General features: G+C 37.8%; 1 protein-coding gene across 1 annotated transcript in view; it reads left to right on the forward strand.

Annotated features, from left to right (window-relative positions):
- Nucleotides 1–27,894, forward strand: part of LOC117415626 (PRKC apoptosis WT1 regulator protein-like) — a 59,003-nt gene that overhangs the window by 25,346 nt on the left and 5,763 nt on the right. The window contains exons 3-6 of the mRNA XM_034026206.3: nucleotides 10,926–11,054; nucleotides 22,755–22,789; nucleotides 26,124–26,280; nucleotides 27,548–27,652. Of these exons, the coding sequence (XP_033882097.1) occupies nucleotides 10,926–11,054; nucleotides 22,755–22,789; nucleotides 26,124–26,280; nucleotides 27,548–27,652 (426 nt within the window). The remainder of the gene's footprint in view (nucleotides 1–10,925; nucleotides 11,055–22,754; nucleotides 22,790–26,123; nucleotides 26,281–27,547; nucleotides 27,653–27,894) is intronic.

A 27,894-nucleotide genomic window follows, 5' to 3' on the forward strand; every position in this document is an offset into this window, starting at 1 on the left:
CAATGAATTTGGGCTGGCCGAGTATACTTTTCAGATTATATATATATATATATATATATATATATATATATATATATATATATATATATATATATATATATATATATATAAAAATATTTATATATATATATATATATATATATATATATATAAATACATTTAGTATTTTTGTACTAAAATATAATCCTTTGGTGTTTGTTTTAACCCTTCTATAATTATGTGCAGGAGCTGCATGCACAGGTTCCAAGAAGGATACTGTATTTGGCATGCTACAGTAAGTGACTTTGCCAAAGAGAAAGGGAATACTTACTGTGCAGAATACAGTACCTGTGTTTTACATGTAGATAAAAAAATTGCTTGTTCTGGCATGATCCTGCTACTGTTATATGTACCAGTTTCAGAGAAGTGGCTCAGTTATTCTGTATTGAAATATTTTGCATAGATTATTTTTAGAAGATTCAGTATATTTTTAGTGTGATTTTTAAAGTATAACATTTTAACTCCATCCTGGCATATGGAAGATGTAAAGGTTAATTCTTTTCAGCTGTTACAGTATCTTCAAGTCTTCTAATACTTTGCTTATCTGACCATACAGTAGGAACACCCAATCTACCTCACCCAATCTCTAACCATAGTCCGACAGCTCCAATCACTGTTCACAGCAAAGGTCAGTATAGGATCTCTTTAGGTTAAAAATAAAACTACATACACTGATACTCACAGGTATTGTTTTTGCCCCCTGTGCATCATTCCTATATGCGCACTTGTTGTTTTTCTCCAAGGGTTGTACTAGGACTTTACATTGTGATTGAGTAATCTTGCTCAGGTTTTATGAACCTGAGAATTGTTCCCAATCCATTTGGAAAGGCAGAAGGGAGCTACCACTGGGGGTACTAAAAAAATGAATTGCTTGGATGGAAATTTGGGTTGAGATTCAAGCCTGGTCTTTTGAACCAGATCTAACATTTACAGAATTCTGTGTGGTGTTTTAAAAAAATCACCTTCCCCTCATCTTCCACCAGCGGTGACTGGAATATAGTGGAGGCAACCTTTACCTCACCTTTATCTTCAATAGTGTGACAGGAAAAATTGTGTTTTTATGGGGGAGCCAGTGACAGAATTGTTAAAACAGATACCAAAGTGGACAGTAACAGTTGCACAGACACAACTTTCTAAAGGGACAGAAAGAGCCTCTGCAAGACTATCTAGGGCTGTAAGTGACACTCTGGTGGTCATGGAAACGGCACCTGCTGGAAACAGGGAGGGAAATGTTCAAGCCGGGCGTGAAGTAAGTAGCTGGTATGCAGTTCTACTTTAGCTAACGGGACCAGCTAGAGGAAGAAAAAAAAACAAAAAACATTGCATTTATTGACAGGAGGAACAAAACCACTTAAATACCTTAAAGTAATGGGGCAGTAAAATGAGTATAACATTTCAAAATAACAGTGCTCAATGTTAATTAGTACTGGGGTAGATTAACAGCGAAAATGTTTCAGTGCGGGGATTGTATCCAGCAAAGAGCAGCGCTTACTACACTCTTAAGACTGTTATTACAGGGAACCAGAAGCCTTTAAAACCTAATGAAATAGTGGTAAAACTGGCCTAATCTTTGAATAGAGCCTCTATTGGGTCTGTCTCGACAGAGTTCTTTTCTAATTAACGGTACCAGTTTATTTTTTCTACCTCCTCAGTAAATGAGCAATAAGGAGAACGAACAATACGTTGAGCTTTGCAAAACGCCAGCGAATAAGATGAAGATCTGCAATTACAGTTAGTCTCAAAGACGGTCTGTGTGTAACGCAGGTCTCACCACTCAACAAGTGAAACACTCTCAGGAATGCGCAGCGTGTCCCTGCCAGATGGTTTTCACATGCTGATTGATAAAGATTTGCTTAGCGGAGATGGAATGGCTTGGCTTTATTTAGCTGTATTTCTCCAATTGAAAGAATAGGCCAAGCTGACTTGATTCAGAATCACATGACTAGGGTCTGGTGGTACTTTTAGCTTAATGGGTTTTGCTGATTAATGGGTTTAGTAAGGTGGGAAGCTGGGTATAGGTTTCATGCAATTTGTTACATGAATACATAAACAACTTAGATGGGTTGCTTCCTGATAGCCAGTTGTTTTATTTGTTTATGAAGACCTAGCCTTGCTACTGGCAATTCCCTCATGTAGATGGAGGTGGAGTCCCTCTTTATTGAACTGCCCTTAGCAGGGAAAAAGTCCCTGGTGGACTGGTCACTTCCTGCACTCCCAATTATAAACATGCTCCAGCATACCGTAAACAGAAGCAAGTGAGTGTGGGTCTCCCCATGTATCCGAAACACCCCAAATCCAGTAAAGCAAACAGTCCTGCAACGTGTTCTGTTAAAAACAAACTGTTTACAAATCATCTATAACCCTTTATTATTCAATGTGCAATACACACATGCCAGCTGCCCCTGAAGGCTACACACCAGTATTTACATGATCTATTTATAGGTTTGTTGAACAAAACAATTTAAAGGCAAATATTTTTTTTAACGATCACTACTATAGTAGATATTATAGTAAAATACAAAAAGTAAGACCATTTATCACTGGTAGATTTAAATTATGCATACCGGTAATTATAATTTCTCTAACGGGGCATAATTACAAAGCAGAATGGTGGTGATGTTGATCAGTTTATCTTTCAGCAGTGCTCAGTAGTGGGGGGGGGGAATATGAACCATTTTCAAGGAAGGATACCATTTTAGTTGTTTTGGAAATTCTTTATGTGCTTAATGATTATGGGTGTGTGGTAGGAATGCAAACTTCTGCATGGTAGACCTATGCAGACTGATCTGCTAGAGATGCTGCCATTCAGAGAAGATCACTTTAAGCATCCCATGTGACTTTGGGGAGCTCTGGCTGCCTGCAATTGTAAAACATTTTCAAGTCAAGTTCAATTTATGCAGGATAAAGCAGTACAAAATCAACTAATAATAATATAGCTCAATGGAAGGTGGTTGCATAGCAGCAGTTCATTCTAGGTGCGAGGTGTACTTCACCTTGCCCTGCCCAGGAAAGTATGTAGTAGGTCAGTGCTTGTTACCATTTTAGGAAGAAACCCAAGGGAGTTGATGTTTACTTTTATCTACGAAAACATTCTTTGGTGGCCTGAACTGCTCTCTGTTTGCCAAGCAACTGCGATTTATAGACATTAACAAGATGCTGCAAAATTAAAAGCACATTTTACTCAAAGGTTGGTGGAAACCCAGCTTGATCCACAAGCGGATCAGAGTGTTCCAGCACACAGAGCCGCTGGGGTAGTTTTACTGGCACGTCAGCCTGTGGGGGACATGGCTTAGTCTGTGTGAAACTGCAGTTCTATTGTCTCTTGAATCAGTCCAGACGCAGTGCGAATGAAACTGAAATTAAATTGCTGTTTATTTTTTGTATAGCAGGTAGATTAATATATTGTATAATACATTTCTCAAGTTACCGCTCCAACAGTACAGTGACTACAAATATACCCAAACACCAAGTTTTTGTGCTTAAGTGGGCATTCTTTTTTTTTTTATATATATATATATATATATAAAGTGGCTGTGTCCAACCAACCCCCCACTATCATTATGGTAAATATCAAATGTAATTTTGTTCTGGTCACCAATACAGCTGAAATAGCCAATTGGCACATTACAATTCTCCACAAGGACATTTTTGGTGGCTTTATTGAAAGAATATACTCCTGTTTGGAGGCCCAAAAAAACAATACCACAAATTGTATACAACATTATTACTGGGGTTGTTGTATACTGCTCTATCAAAAATACTAGTGTACTATATAGAATGCTGAAATGTGCTGTCATTTTATTATTTTATCTTAGCTAACTTTCTGAACAAATAACTGAATTTAAGTCACTAAAATTCAACTTTGTACAAGTGTACAGCAATATATATATATATATATATATATATATATATATATATATATATATATATATATACTATGTGTGTGTGTGTGTGTGTGTGTGTGTATATATATATATATATATATATATATATATATATATATATATATATACTATGTGTGTGTATATATATATATATATTTTTAGTCTGGGGTACCAGCTTGTTTGATTTGTAATGTAAATGTAATTTATTCTCCTTGTCTGCGCTTTGTGATTTGAGTGCCAAGGTTTCAATGTTTGCATGTTAAAACAGTTTGCATGCTCACACCTCATCAAAGACAGCAAGCAAATAAACCAGCAGCAGCAAAGAACCATTAAGAACATTAAAACACTGTGTCAAACCATGCACTAATCCAGAACACCTGGATCCTTACAGGGCTGCCCGCTGGCTTTTCAAATGAAATTTACAATAACTGAAATGACAGTGTCACCCAAAGAGAGGACCAGGCATGACTCGAATCTTGGCATTTTGTGGTTTTGCGAATGACCCTGATAATCAATAGACCCCTTGATTTGTCCAGACTGCATGCCATATTGTGCTCCCCCTTTTCTCTGTGTGAGTTGGCTCATTAAAATGTAAACCTTCAGTGACAAGCTCTTATGCTCCACTGCCACCAAGTGCCCGCAGTCCTTTACCCAGAAGCTGTAGGTAGCGTAGTTAGCCTGGGCTGAAATCACGCACTTGTCTTTTTCTCAATTCCAGTGGGAGCCATTACGTTTTGATGTTACATAGCCTGCAGTCTATAGATTTATTTAATCCAGTTTCTTCTTGCAGATATAGTCTGTATGCATATAGTTTTGTGAAGTGTTCAGGGGGCTGTGTTTTAACAGCTGATTTGTAATGTTCTTCAAGCACTGCTTATCTAGCTGTTTAATCTCTTTTGAAACAATAAAGAAAAGCTTTGATTTACAAAACAGCTGTTTGCATGGGTCACTCCGTACACTCATTATCACACAGTTGATGGACAAAAGGTGACATGGGCTGGCTGCACTGTATCGTACAGCACAACCTGTTGCACAGCTTGTGAATCGTTCCCTGCAGAGAGAAATAATTCCATTTTTTAATACTTAGATGGCATTTAATTTTACAATATTTAAACAGATGGTCCATTGTAATAAAGGAATGTAAATAGAAAGTGGATATAGGCCTACCACCTAAGGATATCGCAACATACAGTATCAAAAATGCGAAGTGAAACCCAAAAATGTTGTGTGGTTTTTTTTTTCACTTCTCTTTTTTGTTAGTGCAAAGAATAAGCCTTTATTATAGAAATAGATTTGTCTGATAGTGGAGTTTCAGAGTTTTTTGTTTGTACTGGGTAATTGTGGACAGAAAGTTTACACAGGGAATGAACTGTAGGTCTGTATCTTCATTTGAGACAGCCCAAGCCAGTAATGACCTATTGATTAACTGACGACATACAGTTGTACAATGGTGTTCCATCTCATTGAGGTTCATATTAGACAATTGCGTCAAATAACGTTCATTTTCCTTTTGTATCTGGCAAATTAAACTAGATCCCTTTGCTTGTCCCTCATTAAACTCCATACTGGCAACAGATTCATTGTGTAACTACAGTATTATCTGGAAGGCCACACATTGTGTATGACTTGGAGTATTAGACCAGAATATAATACATCATCCTAAATGAACTCTCCTCTTCCAGTTAAGCAACCATGTGAATTATACACTTGGTGTATTGAGCTGGCAATACAATCAATCAGGTTTCAGAAGACTATTTGATCTGAACTGGCCTTTTGTTGTTTTGTAATACATCTCAAAGTAATTGTACTTGACACAGTAACAACAATAACTTGTGATCTGGAACTTTGCCAGCATATCTGTTAATTGGAGCTTGAAGCCTGGGCTAGTTTTTCACAGGTTTGTTAGCAAGTGGGATGTTGATATTAACAGCGCATATTTGTCTTCATACTGAAGACCTGCTGGGGTCATTTGACACCACAAAATGGTGGCACAGAATATGTTGCTTATTTACGTCATAAGCATTGAAATCCTCATCAGCTTCAATGACCTTGTTTGTCTGTTATATGACATTTTATCAACCTTCTATATCCTAAATTACTGACATGCATGGAATATTGGAATATTTCCCAGTCCTTGGTTAATCATTGTGTTTGTATTTTGTTCTAGCTGTTTCTGTAATAATTCATAAATGAAAGGCTACATTTGGGTGTCTTGGGATCATTCCGTTTTTAACAACAAAGATTGCCCAACCACAGCTTTGACTAATTTGAATGTTTCTCTTTTCATTGTGTTAGTTCTGTACATCTATTTACAAGGGGAGTGTGAGGCGTGTGAGTATTAATGGAATGTCCAGACAGCAATTTACGTGCAACCAAATATTTATTATTATTATTTTTAGTTACATGATAAAAAAACCAAAAGAATGACGTGAGGGAGGGTGCTGGAATAAATAACAAAAGAATGGAGGGTTCGTATTTTTCCTCAGTCCTCTCCACGATATCCCGGACATGGAAGGGATAAAAACAAGAGACATTATTACGTATTCCAAACACCGTGATCGAAACAAACCAAAACAAACTATACAGTGTCTCCCTCAAGCCCAGCAACCCCGCCTATGCTTTCAAGGACCAACCCCGAACACAGTAGCATGTTCCCTTTAGTATGCAAAGCCCCACCCTTGTAGTCAGTGGAACACCAATCCCAAACTGACAAGTGTCCTTACAACTCACTTGACTCAAATGGCCGGAATTTACATACTCGCACTTCCGCCCCTCACCGAGGTGACGCCCCTCATAAAGATGACTTTCGTCATGGTCACGAGACCTTGGTAAGGGAAGTCCCAAGTTGGCTTGATGCCTTCTACTGTCGGGTGGCTGAATTACAGACCGAAACCCCTTTGACTCATCACATATCCCACCCCTCAGAGTGGAGCCGATGGAACACTCGGAAACCTCTAACCCCTCCTTTCTCCCTCCCTCCCGGGAAATATAATCAGCATTTTGGTGTAACTTACCCATACGATTCAAAAGCAGTCTGACACTCTGCACTCCACTTAATTTTATTTTAGTGAGATGAGTAAGAGGGGCGGCTATAGTGGAAAAATGTGGAATAAAGCGGCGGTAATAACCAGCCAACCCCAACAATGATCTCACCTGGTGAATCCAACAAAGCCTGGACTTTTGAAACCAATGGTTTCACTCTACCCTTACCCAATATGAAACCTAAATATTTAGTTTCTTCTTTTCCAATAGCGCACTTTGCCATGTTCTCTGTGAGCCCCGTCTTCCTCAGAGACTAAGACAGCTTCTAATCTATTCAAATGTTCTTTCCAGGAAGAACTATAAATGACTACATCATCGATATATGCAGCTGCATACTCTCGATGAGGTTGTAATACCCTGTCCATCAGCCTCTGAAAAGTAGCAGGAGCTCCATAAAGTCCGAACGGCATAGTGCACAATTGAAAAAGACCATGTGGGGTTGAAAATGCCATTTTCTCACGAGAGGCTTTCGTTAATGGAATCTGCCAGTATCCTTTCGTCAGATCCAGAGTTGAAATAAACCGAGCTCGCCCCAGCTTGTCTAAGAGTTCATCTACCCGAGGCATGGGATATGCATCAAACTTAGAGATAGCATTCACCCTCCTAAAGTCGATACATAACCGTAGTGACCCATCTGGCTTATCTACTGGTACAATTGGGCTACACCACTCGCTCCAGGAAGGTTCAATTATCCCAAGTTTCAACATACACTCCACCTCACCTCACATCCATTATCGGACAATTCCTGGCAATGCGTCCTGGCTCATTACACCGGTAACATACTGGGGTAGGAGGCACCATCGGAGTCTGTCTGTCCTGCGAGTCAATGACCGGCAGGTTAGGGGGTTTTTCTCTCGCCCAAGATGGGGCTAACCTCGGCCTCCACGGTCGAAAGGTCTGGCTACCCCCTCTGGGCTTCATCGACTGGTTGGTCCTGGTTGGTTTAGGGGCAGGAGTGGGGTCTGAGACGACGCCTTCGTTCGCGTCTTCATATGCCTCTGCCAGGATGATCGAGAGTGGTAGGTCGATTCCTTTTAATCCACTCTCAATTTCCTGGCGGTAGTTTAGACGCGAGCTGCTCTATCGATCTTCTGCACCAGTTCTTGGGTTGTGTGTTCTTCCGGCTGCAGCCACCGGGTGCACTGATCCATGAGAGACATTACCAATAAGAGCAGCTAATGTTAAGAGATGATCTTATTAATAATGTGCAATGTCTTTTCCAGTGCAAAAATAGAACCTTTTATAATTGTTTATTTCCCCAATAATCAAATGTACATGCACACAGAATAAACATTATTGGATGTACAAACTGTAATAAAAACCTTTCTATGCTTTTATTAACCAGTTTTGTTTGAATGGTTTAATTAAATTTCAGTTTTATGAACAGGTTTGCCAAGCTTGTTTAATGGCCAGGTTGAAATGTCTTGAGCTTTGTCGTCAAGGTTAAGAAAAAAAAAGAAAAAAAAAAAAAAGAAAAAGCCTTTTAGAGCATAGTGTTGATACTGATGTCATCCCATGTTTTCTTTTTCTAGTGTTTGCTTGCAATCTGCATCAGTAGTGCTAGATTTTAAAAAAGCCAGTTGAGAGGTTTAAAGTTCCTGATGAATGTTCTAAAGTAAACTGTTGGTATACCAGCCACATGATATGTAAATACTGGCATTAGTGGCATAATCATCGTGTTTGGAATATAAGTGTTGATTTAGTGTTGTCTGATACAATATAAACACACTAAAACACAAACGCACATTTGTGGGCGGGGGTGACAGGAACTCAGTTTATAAATATGTAAAATGATAATGTTTATAAAGAAATTCAGCAATGATAAACAGTTATAGCTCAGCTCTCAACCGTACCGTACCTTTATTTAATCAGTAACTTTGTCACCTTTAACCCTGTCTGCTCAAGGATCGGGAATCATTGGATTGGCCAACTAAGACACCTCTCCTTTTTTGGTTGACCGTGTCATAATGACATAATGTTTGTTTTATAAAAAGCTGGAAATCCTTATACAGTATTAATTTACTTTAAAAAAAAAAGCAGCTATGCTTATATTTAATATATATCTAGAGAATTGATTTATCCAGTTGTGATGAAGTTGGTTTGCATATTCTTACAATTTATTGACAGTGTCAGAATACATGGAGAAAAAAATCTTACTTTACCTTTTTATATATAAAAAGTCTCTCATAACTGTCTCATCACAAAAAACTAAACTCTCATTAGAATCAAAGGTGAACAATGACACTGTAAAAGGAGTTAAAAAAAGAAATGTTTTACCTATGATATACATTGTTTTTTTCACAATACTCACATAACATTACACTGCACATTTATAAGCCAAGAAAATGTTTACTGGAATGTGTACTGGAAACATCCCTAAATTAACCAATTTCTTGGAATTTTTTTTCTTTTAGTTTCAAGCATATGTAAACAGGAAGGAACAATATCAAATTGGTTCTTCCTTCTAATGCTTTGGTGTGTTTCCCCTCCAGAGATATTCTAATCTGTTTCTGTTAAATCTTTGAAATTGCAGGAAGTCAACAGTTGCCCTCCTTGACCTCCAGCCTGCTGGTTAAAAAAAAACAAACAAACAAAAAAAACCCTTTCTATTGAATTTGTTTCTTGTCTTTATACATATTTGTTATGTAAAAAAAAACCTTACTGTGAAGTATGTGAAAACATCAGACTTAGAAATTCCCAACTATTGTACATTGTTTTCTACAGATGGCTAATAGTACTCATCCAGATTAATGCACACAGTGCCTACATATTTCAGTAGTACTACTGTAGGTCTGTTAGATTGAAACCTCTTTTGATATTCTTGTGAAATGGATCATTGATAATATAGGCCTATGTTGGAGATCAATCCTAGCAGGATCTGTATTTGCATCTTCTCAGGCTGAGTCACCAACTCTCCTTCCTTCCGCACTTTTGACTTGGAAGTCTGTGATTCAATTAGTGACTAGGCCCAACCTTGCTTTACTGTTCTCGACTGTTTGTTTAGACTGCAAGATGGTACAGGTCTAGGCTAATGCAGGCATTATTGAAAACAGACTTCACTTTTACAGATTTCTACTTTTTTCAATTGTACAGCAGCCATTGGTATGAAAAAATAAAGAAATCTAGCTTGAGTGTTCTCCAAGGGGCGTTGATAATCATTTTGGCAGGAGCAGCCTTTGCTTAATGTTTCGTTTATTTTGCCCTTGTAAGGTTATTTTCACTGTGTCAGGTATTTATTTTTTTCTTTGATAGCGACTGATCAGCAAGAGGAACTTTCTTTAACTTGGGTTTTCACTCCTCATCTGAGTAAGTGACCTTAGTGTCTCAAACTGGTGTGTTTTATGATTTTGTTTATTTAGCAGACGCCTTTAACCAAGGCGACTTACAGAGACTAGGGTGCAGAGTCACTTACAACAACGTCTCACCCGGGTCACACATTGAGTGAGTGAGTGAGCCGGGATTTGAACTCGGGACCCCCCTGGTTACAAGCCCTTTTCTTTAACCACTGGACCACACAGCCTTCTATTCAGTGGATGATATTGAAAGCTATCACCAAAAAAGAAAAAAAAAACCAAACCCTTAGATAAACTTCATGTATATGGACCAGTACTGCGTAAGTAAAATAAACAGGTGGATCCTTCTAGTATTTTAATATTTCTGAACTTGGTTTCTCTATTTATTTACTGTGATATACATTCATCACTGTATTGATACAGGTACAGTACACTCACCTGCTGCAGGTTTGATGTTACAAAGAAAATAAATCCACAATAAGAGGTGATCTAGTTCTGCTTTTTTTTCGCAGTACAAACTTGGCTAGTTGTTGGTTTAAGGGCAAACTTTTGTCAGATACAGCTTGCTACCTGGTGGTGTTGTGTGTTGTGTGTTGTGTTTTTTTTTGTTTTTTTTTTTCCTGTTAATCCAGGCCCAGCGAGTTACATTTCTTTGTCTTATTTTTAGAGTCCAGATGAGTTTGATGACGACAATTCAGAGCACAAGGAACGGACGAGGGAAAACACGCTCACACAGCAGAATACTGTGCAGAACGAAGTGCTGGCCTCCGATCCCAGTCCTGCTCATCTATTACAGGTAAGGTGCCACGGGCTACCAGTCCTGCTCATCTGCTACAGGTAAGGTGCCACGGGCTACCAGTCCTGCTCATCTACTACAGGTAAGGTGCCACGGGCTACCAGTCCTGCTCATCTATTACAGGTAAGGTGCCACGGGCTACAAAAGCAAGCCTGCACTACTTGTTTAGGCTAAATCATTACTTCAGAATTAAAAAAAAAAAAAGTGTGTATATAACCCAACTGTATAAATGGGTAATTGTATGTAAAATTAATGTGATATCTTGTAACAATTGTAAGTCGCCCTGGATAAGGGCGTCTGCTAAGAAATAAATAACATAGCACAACTAACGTCATTAAATCTGTAAAACTATAACTAGATTGCAGCATTTTATCAAGGCACCAGGGTAAATACCAAAGCAAGTTGCTGCAATGCAATAAAAGTTTACACTCACCCAAATCTGCTCTTCCAGTTTTTGAAGTACTGCTTTTGGATTTATTTCTTACTTTGCATACAGTGTTTTCTCAAGCTGGTGATGCTTTACTATGTGCACTTTTAATTAAAGGTATAATTACACAATGCTAGCGCAATCACCATTGAACATACATCACTGCAGCTACATATCTAAAACCAGACTAATCTGAAGTGCACTGCGCATTAATCAGACTGTGCTAGTCAGAAATTAAACTCCTACATTTCTTGGATGAATTCCAGCAGAATCTCAGGTATAGATTTATTCAACTGTGTGTACTGCACGATACAGAATATTGCATGACTTCTTATGGTCAAACCAAATATTGTATAGTCTATTTATTTGGGTTGTCATTAGAATTTCATCTTGAAATAAGATAATACACATTATATATACATACTGTATATTCCATGATAAACTGTTGAAAAACAGGCAGGCCCACCGTTCAAACATATTGTTTGTTATTTGCCTTTGCGGTGTGGGGTTTGAAAGCCTCTCTGGAAATATTAGTTGAACATCATTAAATATTACTGTGCTTTTCTAGAGACTGATCTTATTAGACATTAGACTAAATAATGTCTTCCTGTTGCTGGTTCAGTGTAACCTGTCCCTCATGTTACAGAATACAGCTTCAATAAAACCCCCTTCCATTGTGCAAGCCTGTAGAATTGCAGTCCACAATTTCACCACACATGACATCTCCCATTTTCTTGGGCCAAGCCAAGGGAGGGGGGAGGTCTTGATGTGACCATGTGATTTAATATCTAATGGGCTCGTGACATTTTAATCAAGTAAAAAGTGCTATGCAAGGAATGTAAGGAATTGATGTATTACATGATTTCCCATTAGCAAACAGAGCTAAAGTGCTGCCCAGCGCCGACCTCCCCAGTGCTTTGTTCTTTAGTACAAATGCCAAGAATGTGTCGCAGCTGGTCTGCAGGCAGCCAAGTGAACTGCTTGAGCAGACACTGACTTTGTGGAGTGAAGATGCAAAAGTGGGCCATGGAATGATGAGAATGTAAAGGATATCGTCAAAGTGTGTGTGTGTGTGTGTGTGTGTGTGTGTGTATGTATGTGTGTGTGTATATATATATATATATATATATATATATATATATATATATATATATATATATATATATAGTGATGTTAATCGAACCCTGACGTCGACATCGGTTACCGTGCAAATTCTAACGATGATTATCGAGTTAAAATGCTTAACAAAAAAAATTTCCTTCACAGTAACAGTGTGGTATGGTATAAAAAAACTTTTTTTTAAGACACGTTTGATAAATAGAGTGGCATTTAAATATAGCACTCTCCAATTTTCATATTCCTGCCGTCACTAGCCTTTGCCTTGTTTTGTGTAAAATCTGACAAATTTCACAGATTTATTTTTAATTGACTTACTGCCCACATCGCAAACAAGTTATGTAGAAGATCTCTTTCATAGATGTATAGGCCTAATCAATCTACATATCACGTCACAACCAAAAATGCGTCACATACTGGAGTGCTCAAAGAAGCATTTCGCCCACGTGGATTCACTTACATTTATACAGTACATTACTAAGACCCCACCTATTACACAACAGACATGGACTGTGAAATTCATTCTTCACTGTGAAAACTGTTTATTTTGTGTACGTTTACCCTGCACTGAAATCCAATTAAGTTATGTGTATCGGTCCAGGTTCCTGATGTGATTTCATAAGCTTGTTTCAATTTAAAAAAAGAAAACTGAACGACAGGGTTTATTGATTGACAGTTAACAGCAGCAAGTAACCACTCTGGGACCCTACGATAACAAATCGATAATATTTTAATGAAATCGAATATTCCATGAAATTTAAAAACGTGTCTTGTATATATTAACTTACTGTCAAGAATGTTATCTGTGTTGCTGCTTCTAAAAGTTACTGAGAATTTGCATCTGTGAACAAATACAGGATGATGATGATGCAGAAATCAAGAGTAACCTGCCTTGTTAATGTATTTTATACATATTATTTTGATTTAAATCAGTCCCAACTGTAAATTTCTGTCTTCAGCGAAACTAATAATATTTAACATTACTATGCTGTCATGTGCTGATGTTTCAGAATTTCTTTTTTTTTTTTTTTTTTTACCTTTTCGTTTTGAAGCAATGCACTATCCACAACCTTTTTTGTTTTTTGATTGCTGTCTGTCTAAATGCTGCTGGATCATAGCTCGATGTATGTGATCCAGTGAAACATTGCAGGTTCTACAAAATCGTTTCCCACCAGTTAGAATGCAAAATTGTTGTACACGATCTGCTGCAGTAATTATTGCAAGTTTTTATTATTCATTTTGGACACTCACAAAATGTTCACTCGCTTAACAATACCTGTTCTAGGATATTAAACCCACCCCTGATGCCCATATCTACCAATCAGTGAGAAGAGCCCAGAGTGGTTATTGGCTGCTGTTAAGTGTCAATCAATAAATACTGTCCAGTTTTCTTTTTGAAATTGAAACAAGCTTATAATCACATCCAGGAACCTGGCCTATACACATAACTTAATTGGATTTAAGTGCAGGATGAAAGTACACAAAATAGGCCGTTTCCGTTGCAGGAAAGGGTAGGCTACCTCTAATGTACTGTTTGAAAAAATGACGATATAGTTGTATTCACTGAAGGTAATGCAAATGTAAGTGGCTATGCAAAGTCATGTAAAGTTTTTATTAAAATATGACAGCAAAAAGTGAAATGCATCTCTGCAGCCGCGGGACACTGGAAGGGACGGCTGCTGTCACTAGCAGAAGCTGGGCCACATAATTCATAAGTTGTAACCAACAGCAAATTAAACAAAAAAATAAATAAAAAATGAGAGATCAAATTATTTTCATGTCAATAGGTCATAACATTAATGTAGTTTTCAAACCTTGGTTTTTTTTTCCTCCTTTGGACAGTGGGGTGTTTTTTTTTAATTGTTGATATTTACACAGGAAATTTGTCAGATTTTACACAAAACAAGGCAAAGGCTAGTGACGGCAGGAATATGAAAATTGGAGAGTGTTATATTTAAATGCCAATGTATTTATCAAACGTGTCTTAAAACATCGGGATTTGTTTGAATGGGTTTTTTTATACCATGCTCGATAAAAAGAGCACTTGTTGTTACTTTAAACTGTCATTGCATGCATTTGTATGCTTGGTTGCTTCTCTCAAGTCCAACCTTTTCTTATAGCTGTAAACAGTCGTGTCAGTTACTTTGTAAAATGAATCACAAGCCAAGACCTCCCCAGTCCTACCAGCCATTTACATTCAGTCCATGCTTAATAACTGGAAAATGTAATTACTTGAACTAGCAACATGCTTTCCCACTCTTTATTGCTGCTGAGATCTCACAAGCATGCTTGTTCCCTGGGAATACAGAGTACAGCAGCTACAACCCACACACTGTGAGCTCCTGATACATTCACCAATGCACTGCACACACCCTTTTCCACACGCCCAAAAACATGCTCGTGCCTTCCAGTAGCATACAAGCTTTTTTTTTTTGTATCCATCTATTCCAAGGTCGTGCTAGTTTATTACTGCTAGACTGTGACCCCATACTGCTGTTTGCTGTTGCTAGGCACTTTTGTGCCAAAGATTGAAGTTTGTTGCGTTAATTAAAGATGGTATTGAGTGTTATAGTTTACTAAATCTAAAGTATTTGGATATTTGTAGTTTGGAAACCACTTGTGTCTTGTACATGATTATGAATTAATCGCTTGACCTTGATTATACAGTAAGGAGACACAGGGGCCCTGTACACTGTCACCACACTTTGGTTCAGGATTCATAATTACTGGACCACTGGTTTTTGCAGCGTCTGTTCCATTACCTAGACTCCCCTGCAGGGGTCAGCATTACCTTTACCAGCATGGCACTGCCTGGCATACACATGTATACAAATAAAAGGGAAATGTGGTTCACAGGGTGTGTGGATCTGTAGCTGGATAAGAAGTATCGGGCTAACTGTATGATTGTCAGTATTAGGCTTACCCTCCAGCTGTTCATTTGTTTGCAAGCAGATGTCCTTACCAAATTCCAAATGCAGACTTAATAAGCACAAGATACAGGACGTTTTATGAAAAATAGCAGTGATACATATAAACAGTTTTTCCTAAGAAAATAAGAGACATTGCTTCTATATCATTACAATAACAGTCGTCCCAACTACAATGTAATGTTTCAAAGTAAATTAAATTACTACTGAATAAAAAGAAGCCTTTCTACTATACTGTATGGACTGACAAGTTACATTTTCTGTTCACATTAATGAGCCAAAAGTAAAAAAAGAAAAAAATATATATAATCTATACTACCATTACTTTTATTTTTTAAAATAAGTACAAAATTAATAAATGGTTTCCTGTGGACACCCAAATTAGGCAACAGCTTGTATAGGTTAGTAATGTGTGATCCATAATGATTTATAAAAAAAAAAAAAATGTACCCAGTTACAGTACCCCTTTAAGTCTCGCTTGTCTCTAATCCTGTCTTCTCAGTACTAAAACAGACTCCAAAAATGCAACTTCACTATTGACATTTGTTTTCTGTTATTCTGAAAAGCTCTTCAGTGCCTCTTCCCATATGATCCTTGTTTAACAGACTTACCGTGTGATGCTATACAACAACACAAACACATAATTTGCTGCTCTGGGTAGCTGTTTTAATAAATTACGGTGCAGAACATTCCATTGTACAGTATCATCTGCTTTTAACACAGCGCCCTGGGAAATAGATTTGGTGTTGGTTCGCTTTGTCCTGTTTACTGACTTGCATTATGCCTTCTGAGGTAAATGGACCTTAACATCCATGGAGTTCGCAGTGTTGGTTCTGGGTTTTCGAACCAGACACCCTTGATCCTAGAACTTGCTCCTCAGTTCCAGCACTAGGAATCTTGTCGCATCTTCCAGAAGGTATGTTTCAATAAAGCTTGTGGTAGAGCTTCTAACCCTCCACTGAAAGCTGGTCTTTCCAGGACAGCCAGGCAGTCACTCCAGCACCTTGAACAAACAATTACTATGATTGATTATAATAATGTATTATTGTGATTATAATACAGAAATGATATTGACTGGACTATATCAAGAGCTTTGAGAGTGTATCCAGTTCTTTCAAAAGCAATAAATGTAATTTAAATATTTAGAAACTGATTTTTAACACACCCATAACATTGCTTTATAGTGGACCTGATATTAAATTTTTTAAAACAAAATGCCAACATTTTTTTCCCCCAGTATTTTTCAGCACAACACTCTGTTAATGGTGATATCGATTTTTGTTTTTTTGTTTGTGTCACGATTATTGTAGTGAAAAATAGTTTTCGATGAATTATGTTTCTGAAAGTCTTCTAAGCTAAAAAGGATAAGCACCGCTGCAACCGAGATGATTATGCGCTTCCTTTATTTCCACTCAAAAAAGCAGTATGTCATGAACGGAAAATGCAAATCTGCGAGTATTTGAAAATTGTTTTGTTTGTGTATGCATACAGCATTTACTTGTAGCTGGGTACGTCAGCCAATAAGATTTGTCGCTGAGCGAGCAAACGTGTAAATGAGTGGAGTGGAAGTTTGTGGAGTGAAATCGGGTGAAGAAATGGTTACAGCAAGTTCAAGCAAAGTGGCAAATATTGTTGCTAGCAAAGAAGTGAAAAATATTCCTGTGGATTACAAACTAAAAGCAAGGTGTGACAAACATATTGAAAGTGCTTTACATAAACGGAAGCTACAAGCCATAGAATCTGCAGTAGGAGAGACAGCTAAAATGCAAAAAAATGTGAGTGAGCTGTTTTCTGTGAAGACAGTTTACTGACTTGCAGAGGCGTTCTTTACAACATCTTTCAGAAAAAAACTCAAGTTTTATACTAAAGTAACATGTAAACTTGTCAGTAGTCAAAAGCAGTCTTTTCTATTATTGGTTTTGGTGTACTATTTAAAAGCTCTTGTACTTGGTGGCCTTTCCGTAAATTCTTGCTTTTTCCCCCCGCACCTCGCCCGTGAAATTTACTAAATTCCCTTGCCAAAGTCGTAGCCTTAATAATCAGTACCTGAAAATGACATTGTCATCCAACCCCACAGAACTGTCTGGGCTTTTGATCATGAACTTGAAAACCATTTAATACTGTTTTTCTTACTGTCAGATCTGGAAACCTAACTAAATTAAATTGTTTCAGATTCGTACACCAGTTGCCTGGGAGGGAGGTTTCTCCTTACCTGAGGCTTTGTATCTGTTGGTTTGAGATAGAGAATTACTCCTAAGTCCTTATTAACTGTGAAAATTACTTGCATTTCTGAGCATTCGTTTTGGTAAAACTGATTAAGTTTTGACAACCGTATTGTTAGAAATCAAAAGTTACTCAGGGAAAATGAACTCAGAGACAGGTGGCTTTTATTAAGAATAAATATGAGATAAAAAAATATATATTTCTGGTACTAAGAATGAATGACCTGAAGAGAATATTCTGAGGATGAATGCTTTAAACTCTGTAGGTCAAAATCCATAAAGTAAACAAAACAAAAAAGAAAATATTAGCCTATGCAAGCCGCCTAGTGCTGCACGAACCGATTTATTTGATTATTGGGATCAAGCTCTCCACAAGGGAGGGCTAATTTACCGTTCTAAGTGAAACAGCGAAGAAGCAGCTGTCATCATAAATCCAAACAGCTATTAATTCATTTTTTTCACTTTGAATAGTAAATTAGCCCAATCAACATCAATGACCCTCCTCTGATTTCTGTGCAATCCGAATAATCGGTTTGTACACCACTAATACTGACCGTTTTCTGCCACAGCCCCAAAATTTAAAAGTTTCCAATTGCCTTGCACAGACAAATATCACAAACTACTTGTAAAGGATGAGTCCTAAGGTAGATATAATTGCAGGTGAATTCAAATGTTGTTAGATCGCTATGGTAATGTTATGAAATAATAATGAGCGGTGGGGTGGGGGGTGCAGAATTTGTTCCTGAAATAGTTTGTTTAAAAGCAAACAGTTGACAATACCCTTGGCATGCAGTTGTGGGAAGGGAAATTGTTCAGGTGATGAGAGATAACGTTTACCCTTCATTAAGAAAACAGAAATAGCAGGTTTATCTTTATTCCCCACCTGTCACTTTGAAGACAGAGGAGCCATCTAAAGATATGTTTTTATATAAAAGCAGACCATGCCTTATCTCCAGTCAAACCAGAACAAAAAATCCAGTGCTTTAGAGGCAGCTTCCACCTTATCTCAGTAGCAGCTATAGATTTGGTATAGTTTAAAGTTCAGAAAAGATTACATACACTGCATAATGCAAAAGGAGAGAATGATCTTCTTTATTTACTTTCTGCCTGCTGTTGTCTTGTCGAGTGAAAAGTTTTTAAAGACTATGCTGCCTTGAACATGGTAGCATTCCAAAAGTAAATGTAAGCCTTTTTTTTATTAACTTCAAAAAATATGAAACTATATATAATTTGCATTCCAGTTAAAACATTAACAAAAGTTGTTCTCAACCTTTTTTTCCAGAAAGACCACATTTATTCCCTTTGCCTGTCTCTCCTTGGGGTAAAATTGTCATTCTGGGACAGGCAGTTCAATTCCAATCCAACATAAATAAGCAACCCCACTGCCCAGTTTACAGGAATCACATTCAGGACAAAACAGCCACAAGGAATGCTGGTATTCATTAGCTTAATTAAACTGAAATATGTTTAGTTCTGCATTTCTGTAACGGCGTTGTTTTTTTTTTTTTCAGATGTAGCCGTTTGGATGCAGAGATTCTGCAGATTTGCATGATTTGTGGCAGCACGCTCCAAGCTGTGGATGCAGTCAATATGCTACAGGCTTGCGTGAACATTATATGTAGAGTTTCATCACATTTTTTCTTTAGATTTTGCTGAGACCACTATTTGAGGTTTAATCCCGAGGCATTGCTGGAAAGGATTTGTGGAGCAGTCACATTACATTTTCCAGTGCTGTCTGAGATGACAGCTACTGTAAACAGTCCACAATGTTTTGTTAATTTTATTTAGAAAGTTCTTTCTGGCAGCTTTGTAATCAGTTTTACAGTAAATCCACAATAACCCTTAGCAATATTTACAAACTACCTTTCAATAAAGTACTTGCAAATATCCTGTCTGATCTACAACATAATCTTCAGCGTTGCATAAAGTTTCAAAAGCTCCAATAAAACGGCCAGCATGCTTATTGTTGTAGTTTTCCAATATTAGACAGCATGGGATGAGAAGTTGTGTTCAAGTGGACAGGGTGATGAAACAGCTATTAAGAGAATGCCTTTCGAAATTTTTGTTTACATAAATATATTCTTCATTTCTACAGCAGTCCTAGAGACAGTCCTTTCGACCTAGTTTTTACAGATACTTGTGCCATAATTTAGGGTTTTATTCCCAGTGTTTCATTGCCAGAGATACTGATGCTGCCAATGCTCCTGACCTTGAATCTTCAATATAATGTATAGCTGTTGTCTCACGGACATATCTCAGTTCAGACTTCGCTCTCCGTGAATCAGAGGTCTGTAAATAAGAAAGAAAGTGCATCCGCACATTTGATTGCAAACCACATCAAATTTTAATGGAAACAATTGTCATTTCCCTTTACTTTTGTGCTGTAAGCTAAGTTGCGCTGCAGCACCATAAATCCCTCCGAAGCCCATTCTACAGCAGTCGAGAATTCATCAGGGGCTGCTGTGTGTTGCATTCTTGCAGTGTATAATAAACGGGGGTGTCAGTGTGGTGGAGGCGAGTAATAAACTATGTGAATTAATGAAGCTGGAGCCTGTGCTGGGGCTGTTGATTCATTATCCAGAGCATGAATCACAGGGCATGTGGGGTGGCTGTTTTTAGACAGGTGTGTTCTCATGACCTAGTGCACAAATTGTTACTATATCAAGAGTGTAAAACCTGTATTAAATGGAGTAGCATTAAGTAACATTCTTGCAAAGGAAATTTCAAAAACTTTCTTTTAGCTTTGGGGCCACTTTGGCTGGAAAGGCACTATATATATATATATATATATCCAAGATTGTTGCTGTTTTTGTTATGGTGACTTTGCATTTAAAATGACCGCATATATACTAAAATATGTTTGATGGTATGTCCAATGTGGAAATGGAATGACAAAACATGTTGTGTTAGGATTTTACTTGAGTCCAGACACATTTTAAAGATGAGTTACTTGACTGCGCAAGTAACAGGTTATAATGACTTACTGTGGTGTAAAAGCACTTGAAATAAATGCCAGAATAAATCTTACTTTGGATAAAGAGAAAAAGGTGAAGTTCAGAACAACCAAAGAAATGCACAGGTGAAAGTTTGTCTTCCTCATAATCAGATTGTTGGAAGGAAAAATAAATAATGGGACTTCACAGCGTTTACTGAACCATCTCCTAGGAACCGGACGGGCACTGATGAGCCAGACACCCTCCTCTCGTTTGGAAGTAGTTACGTTTTTACTAAAAAATAACAATACGAAAAAAATACATACTTGTGTTTTCATTCCAACGGAGGGAATTCAGTCCTCCTTTAGTGCTCCAAGGGTTTCTGTTAAATTGTGAGGTCTGCTAAGGAAAGCAATTCCAGTCCACTTGCATCAGATGTACTTGGCAATTATTGTATCCTCGAGAAAGTCCTTTTGGATATAATTTCGACAAAATGTCAGTCCTTCATTTCTTATATAAGTGAGTGTGACTGAGGTTTCCACCTTTTAAAAACAACATATTTACAGAAATCTTTCCAAAGCCAATTTGTTTCCCTTGGGAGCCTGCTGTAGGTACATTACATGTGATTTGGAGTGTATGTATTCAGTAGAGTTAGTGAGCCGCTTTGCAGTGCTGCTGTGGAAAAATGATTAGCTGCAGAGCAAATAAATTATGGGCAATTTTTGGATTGCCTTGTAGCACTTTCACAGGGACAGACACCACTTGTGACATATTGTGTTCATGTTACTGTACCCAACGCTTTGAGATATTGGCTTCATACTTTGTACACATCTGTATTCTATGATTCTCTAAGCCAGGGATCGGCTAGTCCAGAACGTAAAAATATTTTTCCTTTACTTACCACAATCATGTTTGTTCATTTTTAAAAGTACAACATAGTATTTATTTTTATTTATTTATGTATTTTATTTAATCTGCACGTATCTGGTGGCACGATTATTTCCGGGTCCGTTTAATATATCGCGTGATTTGGCAGCAAGTAAAGAAAAAAAAAAAAAAAAAAAACAACCTGGTGGGAGCGCTTGACAAAATGTCTGTCTGTAAGAAAGCAAAAGTTGATGTGCGTTCATTTCACGCTAGTTGGACAGAGGAATTTGGATTTGTTCAGAAGAAGGATCGTGCAGTTTGTGCTTTCTGCTGTGAAAGAGTTGTGTGTCGCACATCGACACACTCAAACGAAGCATAGAAAATCATTTCATGATGAAGCTGACAAGACTGAAGCTATCAAAAAAGCTGTGGCGGGAGATGAAAAGCAAAGCAGTGTTTTTCAGCGTTTTAATTTTATGTCATTTAGATTTTTGATAAATAAGTGTAAATATTTTACACGTCTACCCTCTAATTAGTTTGAAAAAATAAGATGGGGCACGCTGCGTTTGAAAGGTTGCCGACCCCTGCTCTAGGCCGTGTTTGGTTGTGGGTATTGTACAAGAAAAAAATACTGTTTTCCTCAAAAACACTTGCTCAATGCTCAATGCTCAACAGGACCATGTCAGAGTCCATAAGCAGACAGAAGGTCACGCTGCTTTGTGTAAGGAGTGGCAAAAACTGAAGAGTGTTTAACATCATATCTGAACTTTGCTCAGAGCAGATGTGGCTCAGTGGCTTTACAGGGTTCAGCAGCCACGCCACAGATGAGGGTTCCTCTGCCATCTGTACACTTCAGCGAGTACACTATCTTATCAGAACAATGTGTGCCATGACATTGCACTGGTCCACAGTCTCTTCTGCTGAGAGGGATACATGTAGTGCTTGGGGCACCCTCTTTTTCAGAATGTGAATCCTGTGCAAAAAAAAAAAAGTCATCTATTCAATTTAATCAAAATTCAATAAATAAAAATATGCCTGTGGTGTGATCGTCAATATTGTGTTTTACAACCACTGTGGGAGTGTGGTTGAATTTTAAATATGAAGTGGGGTGTTTTTTGTAAGTTATGTTCCACACGTACAGTAAAAATGTGTAATGTTTTGGATACTTGTAATAAGGTTATTTACCTCAGTCTCTGTTTGTTTTCCAGGACACACCTAGAGCTGTGACAAGCAAGTATAAAAGGTAAGCAGTGTCTTAATGTCTGTTTTGATGTATTTAATAGTCATTGGCTTCTTTAGCAGTCCAGGCCAGTTTCATGAGTATCACACTTTCATTTATTCACAATCTTGCCCATTGAGAGATGTGGCTATAGGATTAATTTTGCAAATTGCTCATAATAAAAAAGTTCCTCTGTACATAAAAACACAAGTCCTTCTATATCATTGACATAGTCCACGTGCGGTTCTACCAAAACCTAAAGGCTATTCCAAGCAGCATAGACCAAGGCACCAATCGAGTTAGGGAATAGTGCCTAATTCTGCTGAACAATATAATAAGATCAAAACATTTCAAAGAAATCAAATGAAATTGATGCAGTAAGTGGTCCACTGCAGACAGTAACAAGTAAAAAATGTACTTTATTCTGTCATGTACAGTACAGTGTAATGGACATAAATTGTACTTCATACTGTGCATTTTATAAACTGGGTATATCAAGTTTTTATGCAACACAATGGAATATATAACCTAAGGTTTTTTTTTATTAACTATTTTTTAAACATCAGTTCTCAAAACAAATGTTGGCTTGCATATAAAAGAACACAGGCGCTCATGCTGTGTGCAGTGCATACCACATGTTTATTGTTGGAATGCATTTATGCATTAACGAGCTGCACAGAATCTTTAAATTGGAATTTAAACCAAAAACCTGAGTGGGAGTCTGTTGAGTTTTTTTAATGACTCCATGGTGCATTCACTACTGCTTTATTTAGACCAGCATTGTGCTAGGCAGTTGGTTCCACCAAATCATCAGTTTTTCAAAAGAATGTGACTTTCGACACGCTTCTGTTATTAGCTGTTGAACATAATTAGGTTTCAACAGTTACAACTGGTGCCAGATAAGTAGTTTCCAGTTCCATGTACACCACTCCAATTGTAATAATTAAAACCAGGCGCAGCAGTAAGAGATCTTGTGAAGTTCTCCTGACCTAGTGTCAGAGAAGCAGGGAGTGTTCCACTTGCGGTTTCCTTAGTATAGCCAGTACAGGTTTGGCTGTAGGTTAATATGATTTCTGACAGTGAATGAGCACATCTTCAGTCTGCTGATTCACTATCCTAAGTCTGATTAACCTACAGTAAGCCAAGCCGCACATATTGGGATGTTAAGAAACAGCAACTGGAGCACTCTGCATTGAAGAGAGAACACTGCTGTGTATTTTATACTGTAGGTGTCTACAGCATAAGACAAAATAGGAGGGTCATTGCATCTCTCTAGGGCAAGGCTGTGGCACATAGGCAGAATGGGAACATTACTATAGCAAGTGCAATGAATAAACAGAGGGAGGGATTTACAGTATGGAAATAAAATGTATAATTTCTAGTGTAATGATTGTGTAGAGTAGATATAAAAGCTGTTTTGCCTAGTTTATTCCAAACAAATACAGTAAACAAGCTGGTTTTGTAAGTTTTACTGATTAAGTAAAAAAAAAAAAAAAAAAAGGAAATGTTGGAGTTGATGTGCACAGGCTACTTACTTTTTTACCCTTATTTTTTAACTAACACTGATAAAATCCTTTGACATGTAATGAAAAATATAAAGTTACGGATGAACTACCTACGATATGTTAAAAGCTAGCAACGTTTACAGAACGTTTTCCATTACCTTGTCCCCCAAGCACCAATTTCTGCTTCAAAGTAAGTATGCATTACATTGGAGATGGAGAGGAGCACAGATGAAATTGGACTTAACTAAAATGATGCTCTACAAGAATAGTATCTGATCCCTTAAGCATTGGACAGTGGAAACTTTATAACGTTGGTTTGCATTGGAATACGTTTTGTATTGTAAGTGTAGTTACATAGATAGACGCCTTCATCAGTATAATCCAAAGGTAGTCAGTATTGGATAGGTTAATGGAGTATTTCAAAATGAAAGGCTGCCTGTTTATTATTGAAGAGACATGTAGAACGTGAATGCTTAGTGAGAAGCATTCACATAGCTGTGGAAGAGTTGAGGCTTTTTCTCAGTGTGAATCCAAATGAGGTTAGCGTTGGCTTGCAGAACATAAGGACTGACTGACAATAGAATTCACGTTAGAGAATGTTGCGGCAGGCTGTCTGTTCCCACAGCTGCTTCTGTTTTAAGGATGTCAAATTTCTACCATATACAGTGCAGAGAATAATACAATATGTAAAAATGAATGACCAAACATGACAAGCTAAATGAATTCTGCCATTTCAAGGGCACCATGTTTTTTGCTGCTGTTTTATTGTTGGATGCTAGAAGCCAATGGAAGGTCCAAGGAATTCAACCTTAATATGGAGAATGCCATGGCTAACTTGAGAATCCTAATCATTAAGCATATGGATTGATAATGGTTAGGGCAGGCCAGTTTTGTTGTGGTAAGGCAATAGAAAAGGTATTTCCCAGAAGGTCCCTGGTAAATGTATTCTAACCAGCATTTTGCAACCCTGGTTAATTGAGCATACTAAATAATGTAGCATGTATTGTAAAAACAACATTACATTATATATTTGTACAGGCATTTGATTCTCTTCTTTTAATTGACATGCATTTATGTAATATAATGGCATTTCCTGGGTATTTCTGAAATTTGAATTATAACCCAGGTTTTGCTGGTTGTTTTATGTGGTCTGTGTTTTGTGTTGTAGAATTTCATGGCCCATCTATTAAAAATGAACAGAGAAACACATTGGAAAATAGTAGCCTGGTCTTGGATTGCAAGACTAGGGCAGGGATCGCCTGGTGGTTAATTCAGCAGGATATTTTACAGATTCTTACAGATGACAGTAGATTTAATAGGGCTCTTAAGTAGGCCACTTTTTAAAGCATGTGTTATCTCTACAGATCACTGAAAGAAAGATAACTTTCCTGAAAGCTAAGAACTCATTTGGTACTAATTGACAGCACTGGAGACTAAAACTGTTGTATGTCGACTTGCTTCACAGATTCAAGAGAGGCACAGGGGCACATTCGTAATTAGGTCTTTACATTGTCTTTCAGAGTGGAGCCTTTGCAGTCTAACAATCCATTACCCTTATGCCCTGTAGCATAGGGACGAAGCAGCATTGTGAATATTAAGACTAAGGAGACTTAAAGTGCAAGCAGAATTTGTCCACACATTTTGAATGGTTAACCTGGGTCCCCAAGCGTTTCATACTAAGTGGCAAACTAACTGGATCTCCAGACAGGTGGCTATTTTTGTCAGCCTGAGAGTGACCTCTGTTTTAAAGTACTACAATGCGCCCTTACTGCCTAAACCATTTTTTTTCTCCATTGGTGGTTAATACAAGTCCCTTTATTTATTTATTTATTTATTTATTATTTATGGCGTAGCTCTGCGGCTCCTGTTCCAGACGATGAGGTCCCTGGAAACTCTAAGTACTCTGCCAGGACTGACCGGACAGGGCACACCCGGAATAACCGGGAACAGAACCCATCGGGCACGGTGCCTGGCAGAGGCCTGGAGAAGATCATCGAAGAACTTGAAAGGGTAAGAACAACCACGAGTGATATCCAGTCCGTTCTGTCCATGGAAATGTGATTGAATAGCACTGAATAGCACTAATCCTAAAGAGGTGCAATATTGTTTTGATTGAGAATCTATAGCATTGAATATAGAGATTGTAGCTCCCACTTCATCAAAAAAATAATAATAATAAAAAAAAGGTTTTGTGCTGTGTTTTAGTGCTGATGTATTCACCTTGCCTTACACTGTCTAATCAATAAACAGCATGATGTTTTCTTTTTTCAATGTAGAGCATGGTGAAAGCCAAAGTAATGTGTGCTTTTCAGCTGTTAAAGAGCCCACAGAGCTTGTTAAAGAAGAGCATGATTATTGACCCTGGTGCTCTCTTCCTATTCCCTGAGATGTTTTTCTTGCCCAACTCAGTATGGGAACAGGGGCTTTCCCATGAATCATTCAGAGTAGCATTGTTTTTTTTTTTTCAGTCCAGTGCTACAGGTCAGTGCCATTTCACTTTCCTAAAATAGAAGAATCTCTTCTAGACAGTAATAAAACCTGTTTACTGACAGGTAACCTTTCAAGGTCAGAACCATTTGTCTTTCCTGGAACATTTTTGAAGTCCCCTATCCTGGGGGCTGTGTTCCATGATGCATTAAAGATCCACAAATGTAATCATTTCATATAGGCCCACATGGTGGGGGTTATCTCGGTTACAAAGAAACAGCACATAATGTACCTTCCATGTCTACTTATGATTGATGAACAAAATCCAAGGCCTTCCTTGGGTCAAATATGAGATTCTTTGCAGTATCTCTTTAGTTACTGAAAACATATCAGTTTCATTTGATGATGGGAAGCCAAGTGTATATATGTAATGGAACATTCCACTGGCCCTGAATATGAAACATACCAAAATTGGAAAATGTGACATTGATTCTTCAGATACTGGGTTTGTAAAAGGTAATCAGAAATATCATTAATGCAATATTAAACAAAAGGTGGTCATAAGAGAACATTATTTATTCTCTGGCTAATGTCAATGGTGGTGTGCCATAAACACCTTGAAACAGCATTGCAGTTTTGTGTGCTGCACGCATGGGAACATAGAGGAATCAGACGTTGGTAACACAAATAATCAGGAATAGATGTGTGCTCAGTAAATATCTATACTGGCAGTTACTTTCTATTCTTTCTTCCTGAGTCAGAGAAAGATTTATACTATTGAAATGGGGGACCTTCTAGTTACCCCTCAAATACAAAAAAAATATTCAAGGTTTGTGTTCTCCGGTTCCAGGAACTTGCCAAGGAGAGACAGGAAAGTGCACAGCTAATGAAAGCTCACCAGGATAAAGACGAACTCATTGGGAAGCTCAAGGAAGAAATCGACCTCCTGAACAGGGTGAGCAATACTTATTGTAATTAAGAACTAACAGTATACATGAATAGGGATATGAATGAACCACACCGGCCAGACTAGTCCCATTCTCTAGTGCCACATGCCCAGCTGTACCCGGTCAAACCCAGTCTCGCCTCGTTCCCAACATCGAGCTAGTGGCACTGCAGTCCACAGTCCATCTCTTACAAGTCATATGAAAACATAACTCTCAATATTTCAAAACCCTGGAAATCGGAAGAAAGACT

This window comes from Acipenser ruthenus, chromosome 7, assembly GCF_902713425.1.
Source record: "Acipenser ruthenus chromosome 7, fAciRut3.2 maternal haplotype, whole genome shotgun sequence".
In the NCBI taxonomy this organism is placed as follows: Eukaryota; Metazoa; Chordata; class Actinopteri; order Acipenseriformes; family Acipenseridae; genus Acipenser; species Acipenser ruthenus.